Raw genomic sequence first — 8,737 nt, 5'->3', positions numbered from 1 at the left:
AGTGTGTGGATATATATTTATATAGGGAGGTGAAACAATAGTATATTTGATTTGGTTACAATAAAGAGAGAGATGAAAGAGAAGCACAGTGAGAATAAAATCAGATAAAAATGACCTGCTGAGACGCCCTGTCTTGTATCTGTCTCTCTGTCTCTTCACTCCTCACCACTCTCTGCATTTTTTATTCCCTTGATATCTGTCCATCAGCAGGTTAATTACGGGGCAAACTGACCCATATTTACCCCAAATATACACATTTTACCCAACAGGATCTCTATTGTGCTAATATATTTAGTATATTGTATGAGGTCCAGGGTTCAATCCCCTGCATCCACTGTTGCAGCCTTTGTTGGGTCCTTGAGCAATCACTTTTACCAATCATTACCAAGCAGGTGAACAAGTCTGAAGGTTAAACGGAGCCACAAGACAGAGGTAAACTCCAACTGGCCACCACTGGATTGTAAAAGTGGGGGAAAAAACACTAACTGAGAATTTAATTAAAAAAACTTGACAATGTCAGGCCTCATATTGCAGGGCTACAACAGATTGGCTTTGTAGACACAATGTGCGTGTGCTTGACTGGCATGCCTGCAGTTCTGTCTTTCACTGAATATGTAATTATTAAGACGAAAATCACATAACAGCAATTGCAGACTGTTTAGCAGCTAAAGTCTCGTATCAAACAAGAATGAAGAAAAAATCCACTTGCAACAATTAGTGTTCTTAGATGGAAATGTAAAAACAGTGCTAAACACACCTCTGTCCTAACATAGGTTTAAGAGAATTAAAGAACAAACCACATGTTCTTTTTTGCATTTTAGAAAATGTCACAACTTTTCTCTAAATGGGGGTTTGTAATAATAATAATAATAATAATAATAATAATAATAACAACAATAAACTTGGATAATTAACATTTTCTTCACTTTCCTCTCTCAACACTTTAACACTTTTTAACTTACATTTTTGCTTAGTAAGAGTCTTTTAAAAGCATGAATTGTTGTATTAATACGTTAATAGCTCTACAAAGATTAGTAAACTTAAATAAATAACTTTCATTCATGATCTGCAGCGGCTCCCTCTTGGCGTCACTCTCCAGGAGCTCACAGAGCTGGCCCCGCCCCCATCCCGCATCCCCCACCGTGAGTGGTTTTAAGTTTGAGCTCTCTGAACTCTGATTGGTCAGCGCTGCATTCCTGTAGATAAAAGCTGCTCCACGGTGAAGCTCCCACATTCCAGTTCAGTGCAGCGAATAGACAGGATTAAAGTCAGCTCTGTGAGGCACTAGTTACACTTCTCTCTCATTTAACAAGTTAAAAACCGCGGGACTGAGTTTAACCGGAATATGGAGACGGTAGAAACCAGAGGTAGCTGTAGAATAGTTTGAGTTTGGGTTCCAGTGGTGACGGAGAGAAGAGAATTAAGAGAGTCTTCAGGTTGGATTTATAACTTGGTGCTGGAGTTTTAAAGGCTGAAGAGAAAGATGGAGTTCTGGATTTTTGTGTGGATTCTGACTTTGCTGGTGGCTGCATATTCAGCGGATGAGTGCAGCTGGAGGGGAAGGTAGTTTTACCAAACTTGACTTTTTCAGATACTTTAATGTAACTTAACGTATTTTAATGATTTTGTATGGTATACACATTTCGAGTCAGCAAAACTAAAATGTGCATACATACAGAGTTTTCGTGTATGAGTTTTCGACTGAAGCGGCTGTGTACCAAATTGCATGTTGATTCACTATTAGTTGGCTGTTAGTAGGGTACATCTTATATTGGGGACACTGCACCCTAGTTTACTAAGTAGGTCACTGCCATTCGATTTGAGACGCAGCCCGACTCTAACCTAAATTATCGAATTCAAGCCAAACTGGTGACATTAATACTAATATGTAATTACATTTAATATATTTAACTGTATGTTTATTTATATTTTTGTACTTAAAAAAAAAAAGTAATTTTTTTAAATTACAAAAAAAATTGTAATTTAAACATTAATATTGTAAATTGGCGTTACTTCAGTCCAGCTGATGTTACCGTTAAATTCCGTTACACTTGGCTCGATGCCCACGGGCGCTCGCGCACTGCGGTGTTGCACGTTTCCCCGCGTGCTGCGTTCTCGCACCCAGGTTGGAACTGATTAGTTGCAGCTTAGGCACATTGATGCTCTTTCTTTGAGGTTTTATTGAAGCATTATTACATAAGTGCTTCATTATTAACTCCGCTGTTTTCTTTCGCTCGGGGTTGTTCTGACTGATACTGGCCAGGAGGAGGCGCTGGCCCTGCATTCCTACAAGGTCGCTGGTTTACCTATAACCCATCAAACCTTGTGTTGTGCCTTGTACTCTTCAAGCCACACGTCTGGTGGTCTTGATCCACCCTTCATAACTTAAGGAAGACAATGTGGCACCCATGTGGTGAAATGAACCTCATCCTGTCCCTTTCCTTTCTGTTTTACCTGTGTTTTGATTAGACAAGCCCAACCACTGCCAAGTAATTACAGTTGTGCCCCAAGCTGTAAAAGGCCCCTAAATTGTAAGCTGTAAAACTAGAACAATTTTAGCCAACAGCATAGAAAACTTGCAAAGCCTGTCTGCTATGTACATTTTAGACAGGCCCAGCCTCTTCTTTACTACAATCTTTTCTGCTCATATATAGAAACAAGAAGATTTAGAATTTTGTACCGAGACTGTTTTCTAACCAAATCTAAGCTAGACATTCTTGTTGTTTCTCTCCACCCTTCTCTTCTGTCTACAGTGGCCTGTCTCGATCTGAGCGAGGTGTGGAACAGGTGTTTCTGCGTTGTGCAGAAGGCTCTGTGGAGTTCCTGTATCCAGTGGGTGCTCTGAGACTCACCCTAGCACCCCGTCTCCAGTGGGTGGGACCGGCACATACAGCAAGCAGGACTCCCACCTCGGTCTGCATTAAACCAGAGTCTCAGTGGAGCGGAGCTCAGCTTTACCTGGAGAGAGGTGGAGACCTAGAGCTGCTGGTGGGGGACACACCTGGTGCCACTCACATTCGCTGCTTCGCCATCACTCCAGGAGAAAGCTCTGCCCTGTTTCTGCAGGCAACACCTCACAGCGACATCAGCAGGCGCATTGCTGCGTTCCGCTACGAGCTGAGGGGGGATTGGACAGCACGCCTGTCCTCCGTCAACTCCATAGATGCCAACCTGGACAGAGAAGAAGGTGTGTGTTTATGTTTGGGGCGGTGGTTGTTCACATGATTTCCACAGATACTTTCATATTTACCACAGAGCACATAGTTCAATATCGCGTGCATTTAGAGCTGTGACTAGAAAGCGTTGTGGGATTCAACATATTCTATCTATTCTATCCATGCAACATATGGATACAATCATTAAGTTCTTGGTTGCATTAATAAATGCTTGGACGGAGTGCCCATAGCTTTGCAATGGTCTGGAGCCCTGTCCAGGCTGTGCCCTGTGCACCAGCCACGACCCTGACCAGGAAAAAGAGGTTGGTGGAAGTAAAATGGAAAAGTTCTGGTCTGACTCCAACATATCAGTGAGGTTGTTCTCACTTCTAATGGTTCATTAGTGTATTTAGCAACATGCATCTTGTCGTGATGGTTTATGATATTGATCTGATTGAATCACTGAGGCAGCAACTCCAAAACTGGTCTCAGGAAGTTAGACGGCTAAGTTTCAGGGGCCCCAATTTTAGACCTTGAACTTGCACAGACTTTCTTAAGAAACTCTGAAAAGTCCTGCAGCATTAAGATCAGAACAGAGTGCTGAAGCTTCACACACTGTGGGAACCCAGGAAAAAATTCGAGGAGGGGGAGGGATGAGGAGAAGGAGACAGGGACAAAAGCTCAGTATGGGGGTAGCGAGTCCTTTCAACACACCGCATGAATGAGCCGTATCTTCGGTAACGGAGGGAAAGGGGGATGGTCAGCTGAGAGACAGGACTTTTGTTCAGGGGCAAAAGGAGGAGGGGGCTTTAAAAATCCTCACACAGACAATATGGGACATTTGAAAAATGCACCAAAGTTTCATAGTTTCATATGAAGGGTTTGGAGCTTTTAATCTCTCCCTCTCTCTCTCACACACACACACTGGCCTGGATTCAGTTGTTTGTGTATGGGAAGAGGGGGGTAGGGGGATTTAGAGGGTTGAAACAGTATAACAGGAAATGTTTCGGGGAGTTTACACCTCATTGCCTTTCAACAGGTGATACACGTCACACCTATCACAACACACACACACACACCTGTGTTTCTGGGGTGTGAAAGTAATTTGTGTAAGATGTAAGAGTTGGTCTTTGTTGTTACTTCCTGCTCGCACACACACACCAGCAGAGTTTGTTCCTGCTTTGCACCCAGTGCTTTCCAACTTTAGACCAACTGTGTTTTCCTCTCTGTGTTTTCAGGAGCATGTAGGCCGTGTAATGACACCGAGATGCTGATGGCTGTGTGCACCAGTGACTTTGGTAAGTCTCACTACATCACATGTTCATGTATGGTTTTTAGTCCTGATGCAGCAATCACCCATGTTGTGCCCATAGATGGATAGATGGATAGATAGATAGATAGATAGATAGATAGATAGATAGATAGATAGATAGATAGATAGATAGATAGATAGATAGATAGAGCAAAGCAGCTATTGGCATGTCTGAGTAAAGCCACACATACTCTCATAGAGCTTCAATGTTGTCAGACCGAGCAGTGTCTCTATAGAAACTATTTAGGCTGGGCCATCAGACCTTTAGAGCCTCTTAGACCTTTGAGGGTCTCCGAGTGCACACTACATGATTTCTCCTGATTTTCCCATTGCCAGCTCATTTTGGGAAGGTCCCTAAACCCCCCCATTATTCAATAACTAGATTTTGTGAATGTCATTTTTTAGTCACCACTTATTCAGTAATCCTCTGATATCCAGTCATGTAGTGTCCAACGTGTAATTTTTGGATAATCGTGTAATTTTTCCCCTTTCTTTTTTGTGTGTGTAGTGGTGCGAGGGAACATCCGGGCAGTGGATACAGACTCTGAGCAAGGTGTGTCTGTGATCAAAGTCAGTGCCACGCGTGTGTACCGCCAGAAGACGGCTCTGTTCTCCAGCGTTGGGCGTCTGACACACACCGGAGAGATCCGAACCCTGTTGCGCTGTGGCGTTCGTGCTGGTTCTGGCAGCTTTCTTTTCACCGGACATGCCTACTTCGGGGAGGCCTGGCTCACCTGCGCGCCCCGCTACAAAGACTTCCTCAGGGTGTATGAGAGGGCCAAGCAGGAGCTGCAGATCCCCTGCACTCTAGACACCTGAGAGCTTGACCGAACAGGGATACGTTTTCTGTCTTTGTTGAGTAAGAGAGAAATCATGGATGGTCTCTTTCTGAAGATGTGCAGCTTCTCTCAGGACTTTCCTGTCATCGTTCGTGTACGGATGGTGCGTGTGGGGAAAGTCTGGGGGAAACTGGAAGTGTAGGCGCTTTGTTCTGTGAACATCTCTTTCACTGATTATAAGCTTTCAGTGGCACACGTGTAGCACGACTGACAGTGTTTTTTTTAACCCTCCTTCAGTGTGGGGTGGGGGGGGGGTGGTTTAAATGAAGATGTTGAGCTTTTTTATTTAGTAATCGTGAAGGCTTGCACTGAGCATAGGGGAGGATGAAACCAAATGGAAGCAGATCATATGTAGCACGCTGAGTTTCAGCTGTCAACTGACTGCCATTCAGCGCTTGTAGGGTCTTAATGCGCAGTGTACACACAGGGCTGTATTTAATGAACAAGATGTATTGTATTCAGGCCCCTTATTTTAAAATGCCATTGTCACCTTTTCCTCCACTAGTTGTGATTTGAGCAATGCTTGAGCAAAGCTCAGTGCCCATTTACTCAGCCCCTGTTTCTAGGATTGTACACTAATTCAAGTTTTTCACTGGATTTTTTAAAAATAACTTTATTTGTCATCATATTGAGATCTATTTTCTTTATAAAGCACTACGTGTGATTTTAGTCGCTCAGATAATTTAAATGTTATCCCCACACACCCTGTTTACTGTCATTAGATCAGGCAAGTGCTAATAATAAATCGTATAATAATCCTCCCCTCTGGTCAGGGTCTGTGAGGATCTCTCTGTTAAATCTCTGTTATATGTCATTTTGTGTTCCACTGTACACAGGGGCCATCGGGCCCCCAGACCATGTGGGCTGAACTTAATGATGAGATGCAGCCATTGAATCCAGTTTCAGTATTGATACATATGAATTGCTATCACATGTTGAAAGATCGTCTTGATGTTGATATTTATATTCGCACACGCCGTTATAGGGTCGCAACGAATGTAGCATCTGTGCTAACGCAGCTAGCAAAGGCAGCTCACACACGTACAAACAGAGCTCAGTGAAAGAACGAAATACTTTAGCCTGAGACAGAATGATGAAGGTGTGTAATATGTAAGACGTTTCACCAAAACCTGTGTGTTAGCTCTAAGTGTGTTCTGCTGATCTTGTGTTTTTATATGAATTTATTTCGTTTATGGTTGTGCACTAAACTGTTATGAAACCAAGAATGTTAAGAAACCAAATGGAGCATAAAAATCCAGCCTGAAGCTCCAGCTCACCTTACACTGCCTCAATGTTTACCTGTTAATGTGTGTTATACACACTGTGTGTGTTGTCTTCAGTGTATGTGTTGTATTGTACAGAGTCTTTATATAGTATATGTATATATTGTGTATATAGTGTGTGTGTGTGTGTGTGTGTGCAGTGTTGATGTAAATGTGTGGATATTGATGTAAATAAGAGGTTTAGAAGAAAAGAACTTATTTTGAACTGTAAATGACTGGATGTGTTTATTAAAGAGATTGTTTAAAAAAAAAACTTACTTTGTTTATTCTTTTTTTTATTTTATTTTATCATTATTATGTGAAGTATAAAGCGCTGAAGCGGATTTCCAAAAGTCCAACCAGATCAGAGGTAATGGGTCCCTGGTTCAAGCCCAACCACTGCCAGGTTGCCACTGTTGGACCCTTGAGCAAGGCTCTTAACCCTCAAGTGTTTAGATTGTATACAGTACACGAATATAAGTCACTCTGGATAAAAGTGTCTGCTAAATGTTGTAAATGTAAACAATGAATGATGGTTGGGGTGAAGCAGCCTGACAGAAAGCAGAGCTCTTTATTCTGTCTTATTATAGCAAGACGTTTAATTAGGTACTCTACTCTCAAATTCAACAAAGAATCATCTTACAATCTTAAAAATGTTCTATGTTTACTTTTAGTTTATCAGCAGCTGATTCCTCATCAACCCCCAGCCTATTTTCACTTTCTATCCCATTAGCCAAAACATTAAAACCACCCCCACAATGTACATGTAAAGGTGAGAAATCTGTTCGTATAAAGACCTGAGGGACTTTGATAAGGAACATATCATTATGGCCAGAACACTGGGTCAAAGTATCTCCGAATAAGCAAGGGTGCAAAACGGCCATACCCCGAGACAGTAAACAAAGAGGGACAAGCTTGTTGGGTGAATCAAATATTAGATCATTTTCATCCTGGTAATGAGGTGAATGTGTCACCTGTGTACTGGGTTGAATAGTCACAGATCATTCAAAGTACCCGTGATAACTCCTGTCCACCATCAAAAGCACCTACAATGTGCATGCAGATGTATCAGGATGCGCTGTAGGATGATTCACCTCACAATGTAGATAAAGGACCTGCTGTTAATGTTCTGGTACTAGATACCACAGGACAGGTCCTGTGGAGTCCATGCATGCCTCAGCAGGTCAGGACTGTTTTGACAGTGTTTGGTGGATGGTTTTAATGTTAAGGCTCATCAGTGTTTATATATAAATATACATTATTAAGTTTAGTTTGCCGGTCAGGTGGCGCAGCGGTAAAAACACACGCTGGAACCAGAGCTGGGATCTCGAAAAGATCGTATCGAATCTCAGCTCTGCCTGCCGGCTAGGCTGAGCAGCCACATGAACAACGATTGGCCTGTTGTTCAGATATGGGTGGGACTAAGCTGGATAGGGTCTCTCTCTCATTACTAATTTAATTACGACCTCTGCTGGCTGATTGATGGCGTCTGCACAGAGATGAGAAAAGAGTGCTGTCAGGGTGTGTGTCTCTCCGTACACAGTGTTGAGCTGCACTGCACTCGTCAAAGTGTAGGTGGTAAGATGCATACTGCCCACGTGTCGGAGGGGGCGTGGGTTAGCTTCGTTCTCCTCAATCAGAGCAGGGATCGGCATTGGTGGAGAGGAATCATGGCAATTGGGCAATTGGACGCGCTAAAAGGGAGGAAAAGGAGAGAAAATGCATAAACAAAATATATTTTAAAAAAAGTTATAGATTTAATATTGAATTTTTATAATTGCCAAGGTTTCCATCAATCTTCAATGATGGTCTGCCTGGAGTTTGCTAAAACATTCTCTGGTCTGATGAAATAGAACAAAAAGTACTACGTCTGCTTAAAAACAAGCACACCACATCACCTGGCTAAAATCATCCCTACTGATAATAATTATATTAAAAATAATATTGATAATAATGTTTATAATAACAAAATACTGATTATATTAATAACAATGCTAGCATTCATTATTAATAACAATAACAATATAATAGTAATACTAATAGTAGTAATAATTATTGTTTGTGGTTGGGGCCCCGTGATTGATTGGTGTCCTGTCCAGCGTGTGTTTCTGCATTGCACCCAGTGATTAGGGGGAAGTCGGACCCCCTCTGACATTTTGGAAAGATATG

At 42.2% G+C, this 8,737-nt stretch overlaps 1 protein-coding gene across 1 annotated transcript; it reads left to right on the top strand.

Annotated features, from left to right (window-relative positions):
* Positions 1-1,333: 1,333 nt before the first annotated feature.
* On the top strand, positions 1,334-6,836 carry metrn (meteorin, glial cell differentiation regulator). The gene is made up of 4 exons (XM_062991778.1): positions 1,334-1,563; positions 2,754-3,187; positions 4,394-4,453; positions 4,976-6,836. The coding sequence occupies exons 1-4, from the start codon at positions 1,484-1,486 to the stop codon at positions 5,284-5,286; spliced, it is 885 nt and encodes a 294-aa protein (XP_062847848.1). The 5' UTR covers positions 1,334-1,483; the 3' UTR covers positions 5,287-6,836.
* Positions 6,837-8,737: the final 1,901 nt, after the last annotated feature.

The sequence above is a fragment of the Trichomycterus rosablanca genome, chromosome 3 (assembly GCF_030014385.1).
Source record: "Trichomycterus rosablanca isolate fTriRos1 chromosome 3, fTriRos1.hap1, whole genome shotgun sequence".
In the NCBI taxonomy this organism is placed as follows: Eukaryota; Metazoa; Chordata; class Actinopteri; order Siluriformes; family Trichomycteridae; genus Trichomycterus; species Trichomycterus rosablanca.
Note: the sequence above shows the minus strand (reverse complement) of the source record. Positions and strands in the feature narration are given on the sequence as shown.

What these genes read in the sequence shown, in the direction of transcription:
- metrn (XM_062991778.1), top strand. Translation starts at nt 1,484, where the DNA reads ATGGAGTTCTGGATTTTTGTGTGGATTCTGACTTTGCTGGTGGCTGCA. An exon ending in CAACCTGGACAGAGAAGAAG is followed by an intron (nt 3,188 to 4,393) that starts GTGTGTGTTTAT and finishes CTGTGTTTTCAG; the next exon opens with GAGCATGTAGGCCGTGTAAT. An exon ending in TGTGTGCACCAGTGACTTTG is followed by an intron (nt 4,454 to 4,975) that starts GTAAGTCTCACT and finishes TTGTGTGTGTAG; the next exon opens with TGGTGCGAGGGAACATCCGG.